Source organism: Balaenoptera acutorostrata, chromosome 5 (assembly GCF_949987535.1).
Source record: "Balaenoptera acutorostrata chromosome 5, mBalAcu1.1, whole genome shotgun sequence".
NCBI lineage: Eukaryota > Metazoa > Chordata > Mammalia > Artiodactyla > Balaenopteridae > Balaenoptera > Balaenoptera acutorostrata.
In genome coordinates, this window is record NC_080068.1 from 15,236,292 (window position 1) to 15,259,384 (window position 23,093).

The window sequence follows — 23,093 nt, forward strand, 5'->3', positions numbered from 1 at the left end:
TTAGCTTCTGTGGTATTAGCCAACAGTGTTTATGGATTTGCTCTGATTTCCTCACTAGAATCTTTCAGAAAGCATTTTAATTTTGTTTAGAATTTAGATATACCTTAAACAATTTAAATTTAGAAAAATATATATATGAGTCATTACTTCAGAAATAAGATACCAATCTAAGTATTCATGACATATTATATTAATAAATTAGTCATCAATTTGAAATATTTTGCTGTTAGTGATTACTGATAACATTTTTTCCCAAATATAAAATTACATAGCCAGTGGCTTTACTAATTTTTTAATCTTTAGTACACGATACCTAATGTTTATGTATTTTCTTTAAATAGTAGCTAACAGTTAAAAATTGGAAAAAAAGACATGGGATTTTTAGAGACCTATACATCATATATTCCAATATGTGATTGTCTAGATAAAACCTAATATTTCATTCTTTTTATGGCTGACTAATATTCCAATGTGTGTGTGTGTATGTATGTATGTATACACCACGTATTTTATCTATTCATCTGTCGATGGACACGTAGGTTTCTTCTATGTCTTGGCTATTGTAAATAGTGCTGCTGTGAACATTGGGGTGCACGTATCTTTAGAGTTTTCGTCTTTTCCAGATATATGCCCGGGAGTGGGATTGCTGGATCATATGGTAACTGTTTGTAGGAGCCTCCATACTGTTCTCCGTAGCGGCTGCTCCAATTTACATTCCTACCAACAGCGTAGGAGTGTTCCTAAAAGTAGTATTTTAATCTCATTTCACAAATGAGGACATTTACCAAGTCTAAGTGACATATCAAGGTCACAGTAAATGCACCAACCTCAAATAGTTTATAATGTAGTAGAGGAGACAAGATACATAAAGAAGTTACTATTAATTAAGAAAAACCGTGGCTATTACAAATTGAAATGTAGCTTTATGCCATGCAGTTAATATCTGCCATGCACTGAAGCAAGGGGTGTCTTTACTTCTAGAAGATGGAGTGATTAAATAAAATATGTTAATTGCTTAGCACAGTACACAATGCATGATGGGTATTATTGTGCTACGACTCCTATTGCTAATTATGGGTAAGATTTGGACAGGTGCAGAGGGAGAGTGGGGGGAGCACCTTCCATGTAGGGCCTGGAAAAGATGTTGAGTTGTGGACAGAGAGGAGCTATGGCAAGAATATAGTTTGTGTAGCAAAGTGGTGGGAGATACGACTGAACAGATAGATTGTAGCTCTATCTTAGAAGGCTTCAGATGTCAGGCTGACGTGTAACTTAGTCCTCCACTCTCTACAGCATCTCCACCTTTTGTTAAGTGCCTTCTGGAAACAAACCTCTCATGGAAACTGTTGTTTCCTTTGGATGATTTTTCATATTAGGAAGTACTTCCTTTTATTGAACCTAGTCTATCTCACCATAGATTCCACTCAACCTTCAGCAAACAGAGCGTAGCAATATAGAGTGAATCCACATGTCAGATATTTGAGCATTAGTCTTATGCTTCTTCTGAGTTTCTTTCATACCATGGGCCAATTAACCAGTTCCCTCAGCCTAACTTCACCAGGCTTGGCATTGATTTCCTGTCGTCCTGGTCACTTTCTTCTAAGTAAGTTGGCAACTCTCCTGTAATTAAATTTTAACTATTTCAGGTTATTACACATTAAATGATGATTTGGGTTTTATTATTATTTTCAGATTATGTGTTTCATCTGTAAATTCTAGTATTGCTTGGTGGTCATAAATTCTCTTTTCAGAATTGTGGCTATATGGATTATTAGTTGTTTTTTTTTTCAAATCCTCATGAGTAATTAACCCTAGAATTAAAATGGTCTATACTTCTGTATTACTTTCAAAAATAATTTGTTTGTAATGTGTAAAAATATTGAAAATAAGTCTTTATTATTTGAATACATTATCTTTTTCATATGTTAAGCTCATATTCTGTATCCTAGAGTATGGTTGAGTACTTTGTACATAAATATCTTAATTAAGTCCCTGGAATTCTTATGAGCAAAGCATTATCCCCATTTAAAGTTTAGGTAACTGAGGCTTAGAGAAGTAAAATAATCTGTCCCTCACAAATCTTTTATAAGGACTAACCAAAACATTTAAACCCTGTTTCTATTAATATTATTTAGTGTGTCATCGTTACTGATAATTGTGTTCAGCACTCCCATTAAATAAGCCGTCTTTCACTTTTTATTTATGATAAAAATTATTAAAGTGCTTAATTTTTTCATAGTATAGTATGTTTTAACATCATCAGATGTGAGTTTTTCATTAAACTGATTAGAAATGTTGGAAGAAGGTGATGTCTCTACTACACCTGAATTTGAGAGGACAGTAATAGGGAACAGTATTAATAAGAAAGTTAAAATAGCTCTAATATAATTTTTCAGAACTATTTCGTGTCAGAGGTGCCCAGAACCCACCCCAAGGTGTGATGACTCATTAGAGGACTTGACAGAACTCAGTCCATCGTAGTGCTCCTGACTGAGAGTTATTATGGTGAAAGAATACAAAGCAGAATCAGCAAGGAGAAAGGTGCATAGCACCAAGTCCAGAAGAAAGGAGGCTCAAGTTTCCAAAGTCCTCTCCCAGTGAGGTCATACAGGATGTGTGGATTCCTAGAGCAGTGAGTTATGAGAAGACGTGCAAAGTGTTCTCTACCAGAGAAGCTCTTTAGAAACTAAGTACCTAAGACATATTTAATTGGGGCTTGTCATGTAGGCACGTTGTGCCTTGTTCATACCAAAACGCCAGACTCTCAGAAGGAAAGCAGGTGTTTAGCATAAACCACATTGTGGATATAGTTTAGGCACCATGAGCCACTGTTTATCTTTTGGAGAGACTTTTATATGACCATAGGGAACTGTTTACCAGCCAAGTTGCCAAAAGCCAGTCAAAGGGCAACCTTGCAGCAGGCCTTCCTGCAGCCTCAGGCCTGCTCTGTTAGGTGTTACCCAGGGTTCGAGAGGCATTGGGAAAATTAGGTAATCTTGGTCATTTGGTAGTAGAGTGGGCATGATTGCATTTGAAATTGCCTTGAAATTTCAACCTAACAGTATAATTAAGGGTATTTATTTTACTAAAGTCATTTATATAGTATCCTGTCGTTATTGATCTATTCCTCTATAGCTGTCGATTTCAGGTATTGAAGGAACTGAGTTTCTGTGCATGGAATTTTTAGCAAGCGGTAGCTAAATTTCTCTTGAAAAGTTAGTAGGATGTATGTATTATTGTTGTTACTATTATTATACTTCACTTGAGAGACACTTACAGTATTGCATCATTCCAAAGAGCGTATTTTATTATTTGAACTACCTAAAATTATTTTTTTTGAAATGATGATATATAAGTATAAATAACAAATGACTGGGATAATAAAAGCCATATGATCTTCTAAATCAAACTGGAACCAGCTGTTTCACCTGGTAAGCAAATAGCTCAGATTGAAAGAAGACAATGGCAGACTTGTTTCTTGTTTTCCTGTAATCCTGAACACAGAACACTGGATGTTGCGTTAGGCGGCGGATGTTGTCTTTTGTTCACCACTGTGTAACACAATGTCTGGAACATAGTAGGTGCTTAAGTATTTATTGCATGAATGAGTGACTGAGTGTGTGAGTGAAAAGAGCGACTGGTAAGACGTCAGGGAAACTTGGTTCATAAAATACTAGAAGGATGTGGAAAAGAGGAAAACAGCATCTGTGCCATTTCATAGAAATTATCAGGGAGTCTCCAGTAATTAATTGTTTTAATCTAGATGACCCTTCTGAAACGTTGAGGTAGAGGAAATTAGCTTCTTATTTAAAAGGATTGGCCGTATAAGTTTTTCAGTGCCGAATTTCTCATGGTAGAACTTTTTAAAGAGAATTTCCAAAGCATTGAAAGAACTGCAGTCTGACTCCTTTCCTTCCCTTTTTCTTTTTTTCTGTTTTTTTTTTAAAGGTTGTAAGTTTCATCTTTTTTTTTTTAATTATTAGCACCTTTAATTATTTATTTATTTATTTATGTTTTTGGCTGTGTTGGGTCCTCGTTTCTGTGCGAGGGCTTCCTCTAGTTGCGGCGAGCGGGGGCCACTCTTCATCGCGGTGCGCGGGCCTCTCACTATCGCGGCCTCTCTTGATGCGGAGCACAAGCTCTAGACGCTCAGGCTCAGTAGTTGTGGCTCACGGGCCCAGTTTCTCCGCGGCACGTGGGATCTTCCCAGACCAGGGCTCGAACCCGTGTCCCCTGCGTTGGCAGGCAGATTCTCAACCACTGTGCCACCAGGGAAGCCCTTTTTTTCTGTTTTAAAAAAAGGCAGCCCCTCAGTCATGGTATTAGAGTTTTTCTTTTTAAAATAACGGTTAATTAATTCGTTTTTTTTAACATCTTTATTGGAGTATAATTGCTTTACAATGGTGTGTTAGTTTCTGCTTTATAACAAAGTGAATCAGTTATACATATACATATGTTCCCATATGTCTTCCCTCTTGCGTCTCCCTCCCTCCCACCCTCCCTATCCCACCCCTCTAGGTGGTCACAAAGCACCGAGCTGACCTCCCTGTGCTATGCGGCTGCTTCCCTCTAGCTATCTATTTTACGTTTGGTAGTGTATATATGTATTTTTGTTTTCCATAGAGATTTAATAAATTGAGGAAAGAACAAATCATTGCTGAGTTAGATCGCTACCGCGTCACCAAAAATGCTTCCTTCTTTTCTCTGCAGCAGCGCCCAGGAGCCCTCCCAGCCGCCGGCCGCCTCCGCAGCTGCAGCCGGGAGCACGCCCGCGGGGCCGGGAAGCCCAGGCTCGGCCAGACCAGGGGTGGCCGGGCTCACCACTGCTGCCGCCTTCAAGCCTCTAGGGTCCACCGGCGGCATCAAGTCACCAAGCTGGCAACGGCCCAACCAAGCAGGTACTACACCCAAGAAATCTCTTGCTTTTTGCGTTTAAGTGTAATTATGAAAATGTGTTCTGGGATATATGATAGAATTCACTAGTGAAACCCATTCTCAACTAAGATTTACAAAGGACTGGGAAGAGTAGGTACAGCTATTTTCCTCTCTGAAGTGTCTCATAAACATTCTCTGTGTGTGTTTGACACAATTGCCACTTGCTATTTATAATTATAGAATTGAGAGCGTTTCCTGGTTTCCTAGATTACCCAGGAGGCATGGGTTCAATTGTAAATTTGGGGTCTTATTAACAAACTATGTTGTTGGAAGGTTAGCCTTGGAAATACAGCATTTTAGTTTTGATCATGTATACAAAATAACAACTGAAGCACTTGTTGCCGTCAAACAATTATTGAAGAAAGGTCTTTTACTTCCTGTCCTTGGGCTCCATCTGGAAACCTGAGTTTTCATTCACTTCTACAGATAAATAGCTTTAAATGAAGTCACTTAACCTTGACCTTCAGTTTTCTTCTCTTTTTTTTTTTTTTTCCGTTTATTTTATTTATTTATTTTTGGCTGTGTGGGGTCTTCATTGCTGCGCGCGTGGGCTTTGTCTAGTTACGGTGAGCGGGGGCTGCTCTTCATTGCGGTGCACAGGCTTCTCACTGCCGTGGCTTCTCTTGTTGTGGAGCACGGGCTCTAGGCGTGAGGGCTTCAGTAGTTGTGGCTCACAGGCTCAGCAGTTGTGGCGCACGGGCTGAGTTGCTCCGTGGCATGTGGGATCTTCCCGGACCAGGGATCAAATCCGTGTCCCCTGCATTGGCAGGAGGATTCTTAACCACTGCGCCACCAGGGAAGCCCGACCCTCAGTTTTCTGATCTGCAAAATGGAAGGAGACTAAATGCTTCTCCCAACATGAATGAAGGTTATGGTTATAGGACGAAAGTACCTCTCCTAAGAGGAAGATGGGGCTATACTTAAATGTCGCTGATCCCACCCTCAGTCTTACCTCTTTACACTCTCCCTGAATGATCTCTCACCCAGGTTCCTTTTACTACCCGGCCACTGATAATTTACAGCCCTCTCTCTCCTGATCTCCGTACCCTCAGACTTGTTGACCTCCTTACTGTTTCCAGGTGGCACCTCAAATGCAGTGTGTCTGAAAATATCGTACCTGTCTCTGGAGATGTCACAGTCACCCAGGCGCCAAAGCTAGAATGGAAGCTTGAGAGTCCCGCCTCCACCCCCATGTTCTCACAGTAACTAATACCTAACGATGCCACATCTTAGTATTTCTCAAATTTCTTTTCTCCTCTTTGTGGTCACAGCCATTGGCTTGGTTCGGGCCCTGGTCTTTACAAACAGCTCCTAACTAATTTCCCCATCTCCTTCTCAGCCTGTCAGTCTGTCCTCCTTACTGCAAGTGACCTTCTAAAGCTCTCACTTGCCCGTGTCACTCTCCTGCTTCAAGTGCTGGCCTGTTTCCGCCTCCTTCACTAATCATTAAGACCTTTTCCACTCTGACCCCTGCTAACTTTTCAAGCTCATTTCCTGCTGCTCCCAATTTATTATCTGTGCTGTGGTTTTAGTAGAGTATCTTCAGTTACTGAGACATGCCATGCTACCCTGCTTTTGAAAGTTCTGGTTCCTCTGCGAAGAAGGAACTTCTTTAACCTAATCCCCTATGTATTTCTAGTCTTCCCTCATCAGTTTTGGGATGAGTATTGATTGAATACACAAGGGGCTGCTTTGAAAAATATGATAGCTTTAAAAATAGGTCATTTTTTTTTTAAGTTTTTTAATTTTGCTTATTTTTGGCTGCATTGGTTCTTTGTTGCTGCGCCCGGGCAGCAAGCGGGGCTACTCTTCATTGCGGTGCGCGGGCTTCTCATTGCAGTGGCTTCTCTTGTTGCAGAGCACGGGCTCTAGGCGCACGGGCTTCAGTAGTTGCAGCATGTGGGCTCAGTAGTTGTGGCTCACGGGCTTAGTTGCTCCGCGGCATGTGGGATCTTCCCGGACCAGGGATCGAACCCGTGTCCCCTGCATTGGCGGGTGGATTCTTAACCACTGTGCCACCAGGGAAGCCCGGTCATTTATTATTTAAGAACATTTTTTTTTACAGTTCACGAGAGTGGAAAAAGTGAACTTGTAATTAATTAGGAATCCATCTTTGTATTTTCCATAGCATTTAAATACATTAACACTAACTTCACTTATTGTAAATTATCTTTAAGAAATCATGAATTTTTTATATAGTTAAAATTTATTTTATAATGTCATTTTGTGTATTCTTGAATTACCATTACTAATTTTGCAAAGAAGCTCAAAGCTTTGTGCTGTGGGAGAAAGAGGAAAGGCTACTGTATATGATCTAGACTATTTTAAAGAAAAGGCTATTTTATTACTTTTGAAAACTTAAACTATTTAGGCTAATATCATTAGCCTCTGAAATTTCTGGACTATTAAGTGACTTAGCAAGACCTTCCTCTTGGAAAAAATGCTGACACCTTAGCCCCACACATTTTTAATTATTTCCATTTACTTAAAGCTTATCTATGTCGATGGAGAGTTGCTGTAATTATTTTGTATGTGATTAGAATACTGAAAGCAACTTTCAAAAAAAAAATTTTTGGTATGGTAATTGGAAGGGAACAGGAGAATGTTTCCTAAAAGAGCAAGGAAAAGGCTAAATTTCAGAGGTAGAAACTGAAGGGAGGCTACAAAGTATATGTACTGTCTTTGGAAATTCAGAAACTATGGACAGAAGACCACTCTGCCTATTACTAGAGTAAAAAGAAAAAATTCCAGTTGATGTGTAACTCCTGGAGGATACACTACAGCAAAATTACCACAAGAGGGCGATCGAATCCTTCTTTCTCTCAGTCTAATTTAATGAAGCAGGCAAATAACTATAATCATGAGTCACATGGTTAGTATTTAAAATATTAATCTTTTTACAGAAGGTATAGCTGAATCTAATTTGAGCAAAACTATAACAGGATAGAAAATTATACATTATATGATGTAAAGCATTAATTATTATTGAAAGAAAATGTTTTGCCATTGTGAAGTCTTAGTTGAATTATATCATGATGCTTAGCTCAAATCAGAAAATATTTGCAGAACTCCTGCTGTTTATCTTGCTCTGGGTGCTACAAACTGACACTTAGTTTATGTTATGTAAAAGTTACTTATTTTATGCTATTTTGTAAAAATTGTAAAATAAATACAAAATTCCCAGTCACTCAAGTTCTTTTATTCTACTCTACCCAGCAGTATACCATATTTCAAAAAAACCCAAAACAAAACAACACCCCAGAATCTACTCTTAGTCTTTGATAAATAGTTTCAAGGGCTTCCTAATGCAAATGGGAAAAGTTCTTTTGATTCAGAAGGTGGTAACTGTCACATGATGGGTTCTTACGTTCTTCACAACTCACCCGTGAAAAGGACAGTTCTGACCAAAGGGTGCAAAAGGTACAAAGGCAAGTCACTGCACTAGTGTGGACTCAGATGAAGTGCTAAGCAGGTGGCATTGCTTCTCTCACATTGAGAACTTCAGGTGTCTTTCTCTTGATAATTCACAGCTGTGCTCTAGTGTGGGTAAAGAAAGAGGAAAAAAAAGATTTTTTATTCCCCCCACCCTCATACCGTCACCCAAGAGTGCCTATCACTAATGATGTCATTTTATTTTATTTATTTATTTTTAAGGCATTTCTTTCTTTTTTAAAATTTATTTATTTAATTTATTTATTTTTGGCTGTGTTGTGTCTTCGTTACGGCGTGCGGGCTTTCTCTAGTTGTAGCGAGCGGGGGCTTCTCTTGTTGCGGAGCGCAGGCTCGAGGCGTGCGGGCTTCAGTAGTTGCAGCACGTGGGCTCAGTAGTTGTGGCGCAAGGCTTAGTTGTTCCGCGGCATGTGGGATCTTCCCACATCCAGGGCTCGAACCCGTGTCCCCTGCACTGGCAGGCGGATTCTCAACCACTGTGCCACCAGGGAAGCCCCACTAATAATGTCATTTTAAAGTAATTCCTACAGTTGAGTGGGAAGGATGGGATTAGAATCACTAAAATGCAGTCTGTGGCCTGCTTAGTTGATTATGAAACAGTTTAATGGATCATAGCCAGTATTTTCATTAAAAAATGAAATTGAATAGAAAATATGAGAATATTCTACTATATGAAGTATCTTAACATATTAAGGGTAGGTATCATGTTATGAAAATGTGGCTTTAGATTATATATATGTATGTAAGTGTATATCTATACACACGTACAAACATATATTTTGGATCAGCAGGTAAAATGAACAGCAGGTAAAGTGTATTTCTTATTGTTTTTTATAGTTAAGAAAAAGTTTGAAAGTCACTTAGTTAAATAAGTATTTTAGTCATACTTTTGTCTATTTGGGATGATTAATTTAGTTTTGAAATGGTAACAGAAAAAAAAAAAAAGACTGCATTGAAGGGGCTAATTGAAATTTCAAGACCAGTACTAGTGTATTCTGAACCTGTCGTGGTTTCTATTACCTCCATTGAAATTCTGACTTTAAATCTTAGACCATTTCACTTGTGGTGTACTATAACCTGTGTATCCAGAAGTCTTTCAAGAAGACAGTAACGTAATACCAGTTGGTAAATAGGAACTAGGTGTGTATGTAACAGCATTATGGTTTAGACTGGATCCTTTTGTTTTTCTCGGGCATATAGTTTTCATGTACACCACCACACATGCACAAGCTTGCCAGTGAGTGACAAAGAGAGAAATATTTTAAGATGTAAAGTGTTAAAAAGTTCAAAGTCTACATGAAAGTAGCAAGATACAAAAGAAGTGAGAATCCATGCTTGAGTTTTTAAGTAAGCTAGCAATACTACTGCCTACTTGCCCTGTGTTTTGGTAATACGTCCATAATTCAGATGCAGTAGTCCCTTTAGAAGTGTTTACTTGTTTACTTGATCTAGAAAAATACATAAAAGGTGAGATTCTTCTTGATATTTTTCAGAATGGAGGATTTGTACTTTTTTATACTAATATTTTAATTCACTATATTTGTATGTCTAATAGGTTTTTTAATACTCAAAACCTTCATATTATATACAATAAGTGGTTAGATAGATATTCTTAAAAAGTTCATAAATTTAATCATATAAGTTTAAAAATATGTTCCTGTGTTTATGTAGGTGCCCTAATTTGCTACGTAATATTTTTTTTAGATTCTGTTTAGGTTATAGGTACCAGGTTAGGTAAATTTAATTCATTTGACACAAGTATATATATAAAATATTACTATCTTAACAAATATAGTCAGATGTTTTTTCACAAATCCAGTCTTAAAGTTCTGAAGGACTATATGTTTGATGCACATCAGTTTTCTAACTTTAGTTTAATTATATAAACTAAATGAGAATGACCAATTCATTAGAATATAAGCAGTGCTTTGCTAGATCAGGCCTACTGGGTTTTGTTTTTTCATTTTTATTTTTATTTTTTTAACCTTTTATTTATTTTTATTTTTTTTAACATGTTTATTGGAGTATAATTGCTATACAATGGTGTGTTTTTCTGCTTTATAACAAAGTGAATCAGCTATACATACACATATATCCCCATATCTCTTCCCTCTTGCATCTCCCTCCCTCCCACCCTCCCTATCCCACCCCTCTAGGTGGTCACAAAGCACTGAGCTGATCTCCCTGTGCTATGCAGCTGCTTCCCACTAGCTATCTATTTTACATTTGGTAGTGTATATATGTCCATGACACTCTCTCACTTCGTCCCAGCTCACCCTTCCCCCTCCCCGTGTCCTCAAGTCCATTCTGTAGTAGGTCTGCGTCTCTATTCCCATCCTGCCCCAGGTTCTTCATGACCTTTTTTTTTTTTTTACATTGCTTATACATGTGTTAGCATGCAGTATTTATTTTTCTCTTTCTGACTTACTTCACTCTGTATGACAGACTCTAGGTCCATCCACCTCACTACAAATAACTCCATTTCATTTCTTTTTATGGCTGAGTAATATTCCATTGTATATATGTGCCACATCTTCTTTATCCATTCATCCGATGATGGACACTTAGGTTGCTTCCATGTCCTGGCTATTGTAAATAGAGCTGCAATGAACATTTTGGTACATGACTCTTTTTGAACTATGGTCTTCTCAGGGTATATGCCCAGTAGTGGGATTGCTGGGTCATATGGTAGTTCTATTTGTAGTTTTTTAAGGAACCTCCATACTGTTCTCCATAGTGGCTGTATCCAATGTACATTCCCACCAACAGTGCAAGAGGGTTCCCTTTCCTCCACACCCTCTCCAGCATTTACTGTTTGTAGATTTTTTGATGATGGCCATTCTGACCGGTGTGAGATGATATCTCATTGTAGTTTTGATTTGCATTTCTCTAATGATTAATGATGTTGAGCATTCTTTCATGTGTTTGTTGGCAATCTGTATATCTTCTTTGGAGAAATGTCTATTTAGGTCTTCTGCCCATTTTTGGATTGGGTTGTTTGGTTTTTTGTTATTGAGCTGCATGAGTTGCTTGTATGTTTTGGAGATTAATCCTTTGTCAGTTGCTTCATTTGCAAATATTTTCTCCCATTCTGAGAGTTGTCTTTTTGTCTTGTTTATGGTTTCCTTTGCTGTGCAAAAGCTTTTAAGTTTCATTAGGTCCCATTTATTTATTTTTGTTTTTATTTCCATTTCTCTAGGAGGTGGGTCAAAAAGGATCTTGCTGTGATTTATGTCATAGAGTGTTCTGCCTATGTTTTCCTCTAAGAGTTTGATAGTGTCTGGCCTTACATTTAGGTCTTTAATCCATATTCAGTTTATTTTTGTGTATGGTGTTAGGGAGTGTTCTAATGTCATTCTTTTACATGTAGCTGTCCAGTTTTCCAGCACCACATATTGAAGAGGCTGTCTTTTCTCCATTGTATATTCTTGCCTGCTTTATCAAAGATAAGGTGACCATATGTGCATGGGTTTATCTCTGTGCTTGCTATCCTGTTCCATTGATCTATATTTCTGTTTTTGTGCCAGTATCATACTGTCTTGATTACTGTAACTTTGTAGTAGTCTGAAGTCAGGGAGCCTGATTCCTCCAGCTCCGTTTTTCTTTCTGAAGATCACTTTGGCTATTCGGGGTCTTGTGTTCCATACAAATTGTGAAATTTTTTGTTCTAGTTCTGTGAAGAATGTCAGTGGTAGTTTGATAGGGAGCATTGAGTCTGTAGATTGCTTTGGGTAGTATAGTCATTTTCACAGTGTTGAATCTTCCAATCTAAGAACATGGTCTATCTCTCCATCTATCTGTATCATCTTTAATTTCTTTCATCAGTGTCTTATAGTTTTCTGCATACAGGTCTTTTGTCTCCTTAGGTAGGTTTATTCCTAGGTATTTTATTCTTTTTGTTGCAATGGTAAATGGGAGTGTTTCCTTAATTTCTCTTTCAGATTTTTCATCATTAGTGTATAGGAATGCAAGAGATTTCTGCACATTAATTTTGTATCCTGCTACTTTGCCAAATTCATTGATTAGTTCTAGTAGTTTTCTAGTAGCATCTTTAGGATTCTCTATGAATAGCATCATGTCATCTGCAAACAGTGACAGCTTTACTTCTTTTCCAATTTGGATTCCTTTTATTTCTTTTTCTTCTCTGATTGCTGTGGCTAAAACTTCCAAAACTATGTTGAATAACAGTGGTGAGAGTGGGCAACCTTGCCTTGTTCCTGATCTTAGTGGAAATGGTTTCAGTTTTTCACCATTGAGGACAATGTTGGCTGTGGGTTTGTCATATATGGTCTTTATTATGTTGAGGTAAGTTCCCTCTATGCCTACTTTCTGCAGGGTTTTTATCATAAATGGGTGTTGAATTTTTTCAGGAGTTCTTTCTGCATCTATTGAGTTGATCATACGGCTTTTCTCCTTCATTTTGTTAATACGGTGTATCACATTGATTGATTTGTGTATATTGAAGAATCCTTGCATTCCTGGGTTAAACCCCAGTTGATCATGGTGTATGATCCTTTTAATGTGCTGTTGGATTCTGTTTGCTAGTATTTTGTTGAGGATTTTTGCATCTATATTCATCAGTGATATTAGCCTGTAGTTTTCTTTCTTGGTGACATCTTTGTCTGGTTTTGGTATCAGGGTGATGGTGGCCCTGTAGAATGAGTTTGGGAGTGTTCCTTCCTCTGCTATATTTTGGAAGAGTTTGAGAAGGATAGGTGTTAGCTCTTCTCTAAATGTTTGATAGAATTCGCCTGTGAAGCCATCTGGTCCAGAGTTTTTGTTTGTTGGATGATTTTTAATCACAGTTTCAATTTCAGTGCTTGTGATTGGTCTGTTTCCACTTTGTATTTCTTCCTGGTTCAGTCTCGGAGGTTGTGCTTTTCTAAAAATTTGTCCATTTCTTCCAGGTTGTCCATTTTATTGGCCTATAGTTGCTTGTAGTAATCTCTCATGATCCTTTGTATTTCTGCAGTGTCAGTTGTTACTTCTCCTTTTTCATTTCTAATTCTATTGATTTGAGTCTTCTCCCTTTTTTTCTTGATGAGTCTGGCTAATGGTTTATCAATTTTGTTTCTCTTCTCAAAGAACCAGCTTTTAGTTTTATAGATCTTTGCTATTGTTTTCTTCATTTCTTTTTCATTTATTTCTGATCTGATCTTTATGATTTCTTCCCTTCTGCTAACTTTGGGGTTTTTTTGTTCTTTCTCTAATTGCTTTAGGTGTAAGGTTAGGTTGTTTATTTGAGATGTTTCTTGTTTCTTAAGGTAGGATTGTATTGCTATAAACTTCCCTCTTAGAACTGCTTTTGCTGCATCCCATAGGTTTTGGGTCATTGTGTTTTCATTGTCATTTGTTTCTAGGTATTTTTTGATTTCCTCAGTGATCTCTTGGTTATTAAGTAGTGTATTGATTAGCCTCCATGTGTTTGTATTTTTTACAGATTTTTTTTCCTGTAATTGATATCTAGTCTCATAGCGTTTTAGTCAGAATAGATACTTGATACAATTACAATTTTCTTAAATTTACCAAGGCTTGATTTGTGACCCAAGATATGCTCTATCCTGGAGAATGTTCCATGATTTCTTGAGAAGAAAGTGTATTCTGTTGTTTTTGGATGGAATGTCCTATAAATATCAATTAAGTCCATCTTGTTTAATGTATCATTTAAAGCTTGTGTTTCCTTATTTATTTTCATTTTGGATGATTTGTCCATTGGTGAAAGTGAGGTGTTAAAGCCCCCTACTATGATTGTGTTACTGTCGATTTCCCCTTTTATGGCTGTTAGCGTTTGCCTTATGTATTGAGGTGCTCATATGTTGGGTGTATAAATATTTACAATTGTTATATCTTCTTCTTGGATTGATCCCTTGATCATTATGTAGTGTCCTTCTTTGTCTCTTATAATAGTCTTTGTTTTAAAATCTATTTTGTCTGATAGGAGAATTGCTACTCCAGCTTTCTTTTGATTTCCATTTGCATGGAATATCTTTTTCCATCCCCTCACTTTCAGTCTGTATGTGTCCCTAGGTCTGAAGTGAGTCTCTTGTAGACAGCATATATACGGGTTTTGTTTTTGTATCCATTCAGCCAGTCTATGTCTTTTGGTTGGAGTATTTAATCCATTTACATTTAAGGTAATTATCGATATGTATGTCCCTATTACCATTTTCTTAATTGTTTTGGGTTTGTTATTGTAGGTCTTTTCCTTCTCTTGTGCTTCCTGCCTAGAGAAGTTCCTTTAGCATTTGTTGTAAAGCTGGTTTTGTGGTGCTGAATTCTCTTAGCTTTTGCTTTTCTGTAAAGGTTTTAATTTCTCCCTCAAATCTGACTGAGATCCTTGCTGGGTAGAGTAATCTTGGTTGTAGGTTTTTCCCTTTCATCAGTTTAAATATGTCCTGCCACTCCCTTCTGGTTTGAAGAGTTTCTGCTGAAAGATCAGTTGTCAACCTTATGGGGATTCCCTTGTATGTTATTTGTTGTTTTTCCCTTGCTGATTTTAATAGTTTTCTTTGTATTTAATTTTTGATAGTTTGATTAATATGTGTCCTGGTGTGTTTCTCCTTGGATTTATCCTGTATGGGACTCTCTGCGCTTCCTGGACTTGACTATTTCCTTTCCCATATTAAGGAAGTTTTGAACTATAATCTCTTCAAATGTTTTCTCAGTACTTTTCTTGTTCTCTTCTTCTTCTGGGACCCCTATAATTCGTATGTTGGTGTGTTTAATATTGTCCCAGAGGTCTCTGAGACTGTCCTCAATTCTTTTCACTCTTTTTTCTTTATTCTGCTCTGCAGTCGTTATTTCCACTATTTTATCCTTCAGGTCACTTATCCATTCTTCTGCCTCAGTTATTCTGCTATTGATTCCTTCTAGAGTTTTTAAATTTCATTTATTGTGTTGTTCGTCATTGTTTGTTTGCTCTTTAATTCCTCTAGGTCCTTGTTAAACGTTTCTTGTATTTTCTCCATTCTATTTACAAGATTATGGGTCATCTTTACTATCATTACTCTGAATTCTTTTTCAGGTAGACTGCCTATTTCCTCTTCATTTGTTTGGTTTGGTGGGTTTTTACCTTGCTCCTTCATCTTTTGTGTGTTTCTCTGTCTTCTCATTTTGCTTAACTTACTGTGTTTGGGATCTCCTTTTGGCAGGCTGCAGGTTCGTAGCTCCCGTTGTTTTTGGTGTCTGCCCCCAGTGGCTAAGGTTGGTTCAGTGGGTTGTGTTGGCTTCCTGGTGGAGGGGACTAGTGCCTGTGTTCTGGTGGATGAGGCTGGATCTTGTCTTTCTGGTGGGCAGGTCTGTGTCTGGTGGTGTGTTTTGGGATGTCTGTGACCTTATTATGATTTTAGGCAGCCTCTCTGCTAATGCGTGTGGTTGTGTTCCTGTCTTGCTAATTGTTTGGCATAGGGTATCCAGCACTGTAGCTTGCTGGTCGTTGAGTGGAGCTGGGTCTTGGCATTGAGATGGAGATCTCTGGGTGATTTTTGCCGTTTGATATTATGTGGAGCTGGGAGGTCTCTGGTGGACCAATGTCCTGAACTTGGCTCTCCCACCTCAGAGGCACAGCCCTGACGCCCAGCCAGAGCACCAAGACCCTGTCATCCACACAGCTCAGAATAAGAGGGAGAAAAAAAAAGAAAGAAAGAAAGAAAAAAAGTAAATAAAATAATTAAAATTAAAAAAAATAATTATTAAAAGTAAAAAAAAATTTTTTTTAAGTAATTAAAAAAAAAGAAAGAAGAGAGCAACCAAACCAAAAAACAAATCCACCAATGATAACAAATGCTAAAAACTATACTAAGAAAAAACAAGAAACAAACAAAAAAACAGACAGACAGTACCCTAGGACAAATGGTAAAAGCAAAGCTATACAGACAAAATCACACACAGAAGCATACACATACACACTCACAAAAAGAGAAAAAGGGGAAAAAATATATATATATATTATTGCTCCCAAAGTTCACCACCTCAATTTGGGATGATTTGTTGTCTATTCTGGTATTCCACAGATGCAGGGTGCATCACATTGATGGTGGAGATTTAATCCGCTGCTCCTGAAGCTGCTGGGAGAGATTTCCCTTTCTCTTCTTTGTTCCCACAGCTCCCGGGGTTCAGCTTTGAATTGGCCCCGCCTCTGCGTGTAGGTTGCATGAGGGCGTCTGTTCTTCACTCACACAGGACGGGGTTAAGGGAGCAGCTGCTTGGGGGGCTCTGGCTAACTCAGGCTGGGGGGAGGGAGGGGGACGGAGGAGGCGGGGCGAGCCTGCGGCAGCAGAGGTCAGTGTGACGTTGCACCAGCCTGAGGCGTGCCGTGCGTTCTCCTGAGGAAGTTGTCCCTGGATCACGGGACCCTGGCAGTGGCAGGCTACACAGGCTCCCGGGAGGGGAGGTGTGGAGAGTGACCTGTGCTCGCACACAGGCTTCTTGGTGGCGGCAGCAGCAGCCTTAGCGTCTCATGCCTGTCTCTGGGGTCCGCGCTGATCGCCGCGGCTCGCGCCCGTCTCTGGAGCTCGTTTAGGCAGTGCTCTGAATCCCCTCTCCTCGCGCACCAGGAAACAAAGAGGTAAGAAAAAGTCTCTTGCCTCTTCGGCAGCTGCAGACCTTTTCCCGGACTCCCTCCCGGCTCGCCGTGGCGCACTAGCCCCTTCAGGCTGTGTTCACGCCGCCAACCCCCAGTCCTCTCCCTGCGATCCTCAGCTCCCAGCCCCGCCCGCCCCGGCTGGGGAGCAGACAAGCCTCTCGGGCTGGTGAGTGCTGGTTGGCACCGATCCTCCGTGCGGGAATCTCTCCGCTTTGCTTTCCGCACCCCTGTGGCTGCGCTCTCCTCCGCGGCTCTGAAGCTTCCCCCCTCTGCCACCCGCAGTCTCCGCCCGCGAAGCGGCTTCCTAGTGTGTGGAAACCTTTCCTCCTTCACGGCTCCCTCCCACTGGTGCGGGTCCCATCCCTATTCTTTTGTCTCTGTTGTTTCTTTTTTCTTTTGCCCTACCCAGGTACGTGGGGAGTTTTTTGCCTTTTGGGAGGTCTGAGGTCTTCTGCCAGCGTTCAGTGGGTGTTCTGTAGGAGCTGTTCCACATGTAGATGTATTTCTGATGTATTTGTGGGGAGGAAGGTGATCTCCGCATCTTGTTCTTCCGCCATCTTGAAGCTCCTCCAGGCCTACTGTTCATCACAGTTTGTTGACTGGAGGGGCCTAAGAATAGGTACCCTGCCCTTGGGTAGGAATTTCAGAAAGCCAGAAATGTTCCCCAGATGGAGGATTCTGAGCCTTCGATTTCTTGATCTATTAAAATAAGTGTCCAGAAAGTCCACTAGAGCATTGTTGGGAAGCTCAAATAATATAAATATATTGAAGTGCTTGGTCCATAGAGGGTATTCAAGAAAGGTTAAGTTTGTATCCCTTTATTCCTTTTAATGATAGTATTAGTAACTTACACTGTTAACCATCCAATAAAACAGTTCTCCTGTGACTTCCCTGCTTGAAAATGTTTTGGGCGCTCTGCCGCCCACATATTAAAGGTCTGGCTTCTTAACGGGGCTTACAGCCCTCTCGCATCCCCGTACCAGCCTCTCCTCCAGCCGCGTTTTGTGACGTCGTTCCTCATGGCCCCCCAGTGCAGCCACACTGAGGTTCACGAGTTCATACCGTTCCTCAGGCACACACCTCTGAGCTTTGTACAAGAGGCTCCTTGTATTTGAAATGCTTTCCCACCCTTCCACCCCTGAAATTTTCTCTTCACTCTTTAAGACCAGGTGTCATGTCCTTTGTGAACCTTTCTTGAGCCTTCTAAATAGTTGCCTGTTCTTCCTCTGTGTTCCTACAAAATTTTGATGATTGCTTTGTTATAACATTCATCATGTTCATTTTGGTCGTTTACATATGTGTATCTCACCACTGTTTTTAGATCCCCTTAAGGACAGGGACCAAGTCTTACTAATCTTTGTTCTACGGCACTTACCCAATAGCTGGCACCATTTATAGGCCCTCAGTAAGTGTCAGTGAGTGAGTGAGTGGGTAGATAGGTTAGTTTGTCTTATTTTGGACATCTTCACATGATTTGAGGAATTCTCCAGGCTTTGTTCTTTCCTCCTATCAGACTGGAAATTCCCGCAACAGTCCTTGAACAAAGGTGGACGTGCTATCTGCCAATGGCTGCCATTAAGAACTATACACATTGGTAGAGGAGAAGGGGACTCCACTGTCCTTGAAGCATTAAACTCCCAGAAGCCTTAAAAGTTGTGAACATTAGCAATACTCTAACTAGTGCTCTTATTTTTATTTTCCAGTAATTAAAAAAAATTAGTAATAGATCTGAAACCGTATCACAGGATTTTTTTTTCTCAAAAAATTTGGAAACTTAATGGCATATAAGGAACCAAGCAGTGGAATGAAGAGGAAATATTAGGGATATTCACCCACCTTGTCTCTATAGACAAATTAACTTGGATGCAAAACGCCAGTAACAGAAAACAGAAATCAATTTAAAAAAAAAAAACCCTCAAGGTAAATACAAAGAGTTAAATCCGATAACAAGATCCAGAAGGCGTGGAGGTCTGGATCAATGGAAAGGGGAGAAAGAGCCCATAACGTTCCAGTGATACAGTCATGAGGGGTAGTAAGTGTTTGTTTATAGTGGAGTCGTATTTTATGCAAGAACACAGTATTCATGTTTGTGCCTAAAGTAAAATTGTATGAAGTCAGTGTTCCTTGAATATTTTTAGGAGGAGGCCAAGATGGAGAGAGAACAACATATGCAAAAGCTGTCAGAGAACTTGCCTTCTTGGTGGAAGGGCAAGTAGTTCAGTATATCCAGGATGGTATAGTGGCTGGAAAGAAAGCTGGATGCGTTAGTGGGGCTGGTCAGAAGGGGCTTTGAAAGTAAAACAGTGTGGATTGATGCCGAAAGGAAGCCATTACAAGATTCCTAAGTTGGAAAGTGACACAGTCAGATTTGCATGATTAAGAGGTCATGATAGTGTTCATGTGTTTAAAAGATTACGATGACTTCAGTGTAGAGATTAAGACTGGAGTCCTGCAGAATATTGAGAGGTTGTTGAGGTAATCCAGTATAGGGGTGATAATAATGAACATTATTACCCTGGGCATTGGCAGTGCGAACCAGGAGAATTCCAACAAGAGAATGCAAAGTACTTACACTTAAACCTGCCAGGGAGGCAAGTTCTAACCAGTGCTTCCCTAGGGAGCTTTATCCCTTATGGAGTATTCACGTATCCTCTGTTAAAACCTGGTAGAGGATTGTACTTGGCTTGAAGAAACTATACTTTGTCCTAAGTCAGACTATGGCAAAAAAATTTGGTTGAATACAGCTTTGTGTATGTAACGTGTGTAGTTACAAAATATAAATCTGAGTGGATTGCATTTTGTATTGTACTTGAGAAATAACTTAAAGTTGACTTTTATAACATAACATAGTCTGTTTTCGCAGCATTTCCTCAGGTGAGTGCATTGATTTCCCCTAAGTCAGCATTTTGTAGATGTTGACTCTTTCAGTTCTTTTTTTTTTTTTTTTTTTTTAATTTTTATTTTTGGCTGTGTTAGGTCTTCGTTTCTGTGCGAGGGCTTTCTCTAGTTGCAGCAAGCGGGGGCCACTCTTCATCGCGGTGCGCGGGCCTCTCACCATCGCGGCCTCTCTTGTTGCGGAGCACGGGCTCCAGACGCGCAGGCTCAGCAATTGTGGGTCACGGGCCCAGTCGCTCTATGGCATGTGGGATCTTCCCAGACCAGGGCTCGAACCCGCGTCCCCTGCATTGGCAGGCAGATTCTCAACCACTGCGCCACCAGGGAAGCCCCTTTCAGTTCTTTATAGTGGCAAATAGGAGACTGGTGGCTTTGGCACGATCCTCACCGAATTGCTTACCTTTGCAGGAAGCACATGTATTATACTACATGTTGTCATGGAAGTAAACATTATGAGATGGAAAAGAGGTTTCTTCCAAGACAAAAGAAGAAAAATTCTGTAGAATCTCACTGATCAAAAATTAAATACTCATGTTGTTATTTGTATGTAGTTCTGAAAGCTTTAAGTCCGTAAATAGGCTTTCAGGTTTTTTTTTTTCATTAATTACAGGCTTTTTCCTTGTTTCCCACTTTCAAAATATGTTGATTTTGAGAGCATTTGTAATAATACTTCAATGTGTTAACATTGTGATAAGTTTTTAATAAATAACTTGTAATTTCTTACTCAGAATATCATGGAGCTATATAGTCTTGGCTAATACTTTAATCACCATTTTCTATAGGAAGCAGTGTGACCTTATTTCATAGGGCCACTGAAAATAAAAAGCTTTGTTATGTTTTCTTTCACAGTAGTTAGTGTTGTCTAGCTGTGCTGAAATTTTTCCTTCTTCTGTTTTCATTATCAGTTCTTATAGCATTTTAGAACAGTGCCCCCTTCGTGCTTTAATTACACACACAACTCCTCGTTTATTCTTCTGTCTCCTAATGTTAGCAAGAAATTATTGGATTTCTTTTTTTTTACTTTTATTGTTAAATGTGTCCAATGGAGAGAGACATTCTACAGAGGAAAGTAAAGGTATTTAGTGTCTATTATAGTGACATACTCAATACACTGGTAGTATTTTATCATTTAATATTAGACATTCTTAATCTCTGAGACTCTATATTGAACAGATATTTCCCTGTGTTCTACTTATGGCATCATTCCCTTTATATGTATCAGGTACAAGTTTCTCCTGCTATCTGAAAGCAGAGGTTCTTGTGAAACCTTTCATTAAGTCAAAATCACGTAAAGCAAAGAAGGGATTGCCTTTTTTCATAAAAGTGAAAATCGGATTTCTTCTGAGTTAGTGAAAATGAGTACCAATGAAGGTCTTCCATAAAAGCAAAGTGGTGTAAAACAAACTTTCTAAAAGCGGGGGATACCTGTATATAGGCTTTTTATTAGTGAATTGCTTTTTTCTTTATGGAGCAATTTTAATATATGTAGTAAAGGCAACGGCTCATACTTGACAATGAGACTTGTAAAAAGTTGTGATTCGTTTTTAAAATATGAATTGTGTTTTGAAGAAGCACAATGCAAGTAAGCTATAAATAGAAAAGTTGGGATCACTGGAAGATCTTTTAGTAACACAGTAAATTTATTTTGGTCAAATGAAAAAGGGAAAAAGACAGAAACTTGCTTTCAAAATGAGTATTTAGTTAATTTTAGTTTCTGTTGCATCCTGTCTTTGCGGAGTACTCACCATTCGGCCATTTGGAACTCAAGACTGTAGTTGGTAGACTCGAAGGGAACAGATATCCTCTTTTAACAGTAAAATGGTGGGTATCATTGATTAGCAGTAAAAAAAATTATGTTTTTATAATACTTGCAGCTTTTAAAAGTATCTTTTTATTCAGAGTGTACAGTAAGAGAATGTCATTAAAATTTTAAATGGGCATCATTTTCCCAATGAAGTGGCAGAGTCTGAGAAATGTCAAAAGAATTGTTCAGAGTCCTGTAGTGATTTGAACCCAGTTATTTTGACTGAATAGTTCAATTTTCTGTATTACAGGGTAAAATCAGTGAATATATTTAGGTAGAACTAACTCTCTTTGGGATAGTCTAGAAAGGATTGCATAGAGCGGATAAACTAGGTAACTAGCAATTACTAAGATCTGTTTCAAGTAACATTTTCATCGCATCTCAACTACATTTTAAAAATTTAGCTAAGATTCTAGTTAACATGACCCTTTATCATACCCTGCCTCTGGTGTATGCTACATTTTAGCAATAAGAAAAAGCTTCTTTATTCACTATGGACAGAGCTTTGGGGAGATCTGATGTATTCTTTGTTTTTTTTCAAGGAAGACTCGAATGTATTTGTGAGATCTGATTAGATCAAAGACTGAATGATGTGCATCTCAGTTATAAGTGGATATAAATTCTATATTTTATTTGAAGTCTAAAGAAGATAGGGGTGAGAAAGGAAATTACTGTTTCTACAACCATCCCAAATTTCATTGTAGGCTTTAGGCTGCCGTAATAAATCGAGATAACTAGATTTGCTTAGCTAAGATGGATAGATTTATTGGTTCCATTTTTAAATTTTGATATGAATAAGTAAACTGCTACCAGTTGCGTATGTTTCATCTCTTCTAATAATGTTTTATTGCCATCTGCTCCCCTGCATTTTGACATCATTAAACTAAACAGTCCACTTGCCGTAAAGGCCTGACTGGAGCTGTCCATTGTCAAAATCATGGTGTGAAGCATATAAATATGCTCTATCTCTTTATGTAACAAATATATTTTTGTTTAGAATTATGGCTCTCATATAGGAAAAAATAAAAGTAGCAGCCATGAAACGCCCTCTTTTTTTTTTTTCTTTTAAATGTCCTCTTACTGGAATTTTTTCCCATGTTGGAAGCTTCCCAGTTCTGATGCAAGTGCACTGTATTGAAAGCTCTTCTTTCTCCCCATTTTCGTCTCATCCTGAGATTAAAATATTAAATCTTTTGTAAGGGAAGATACCTGGATTTATTCACATATGCTTTTCATAAAGAATTATTACTTCCTTAAGTCGGAAAGAGAAAGACAAATACCATATGATATCACTTATATGTGGAATCTAAAATATGACACAAATGAACATATCTATGGAACAGAAATAGTCTCACAGACATAGAGAACAGACTTGTGGTTGCCAAGGGGGAGGGGGTGTGGGGGGAGGAAAGGATTGGGAGTTTG

General features: G+C 38.8%; 1 protein-coding gene across 11 annotated transcripts in view; it reads left to right on the forward strand.

Moving 5' to 3' along the window:
* PDLIM5 (PDZ and LIM domain 5) overlaps positions 1-23,093 on the forward strand; it is a 213,219-nt gene that overhangs the window by 154,946 nt on the left and 35,180 nt on the right. For all 11 annotated transcript variants that reach the window (XM_057547526.1, XM_057547527.1, XM_057547537.1 and 8 more), the window contains one exon: positions 4,711-4,898. In XM_057547526.1, the coding sequence (XP_057403509.1) occupies positions 4,711-4,898 (188 nt within the window). The remainder of the gene's footprint in view (positions 1-4,710; positions 4,899-23,093) is intronic.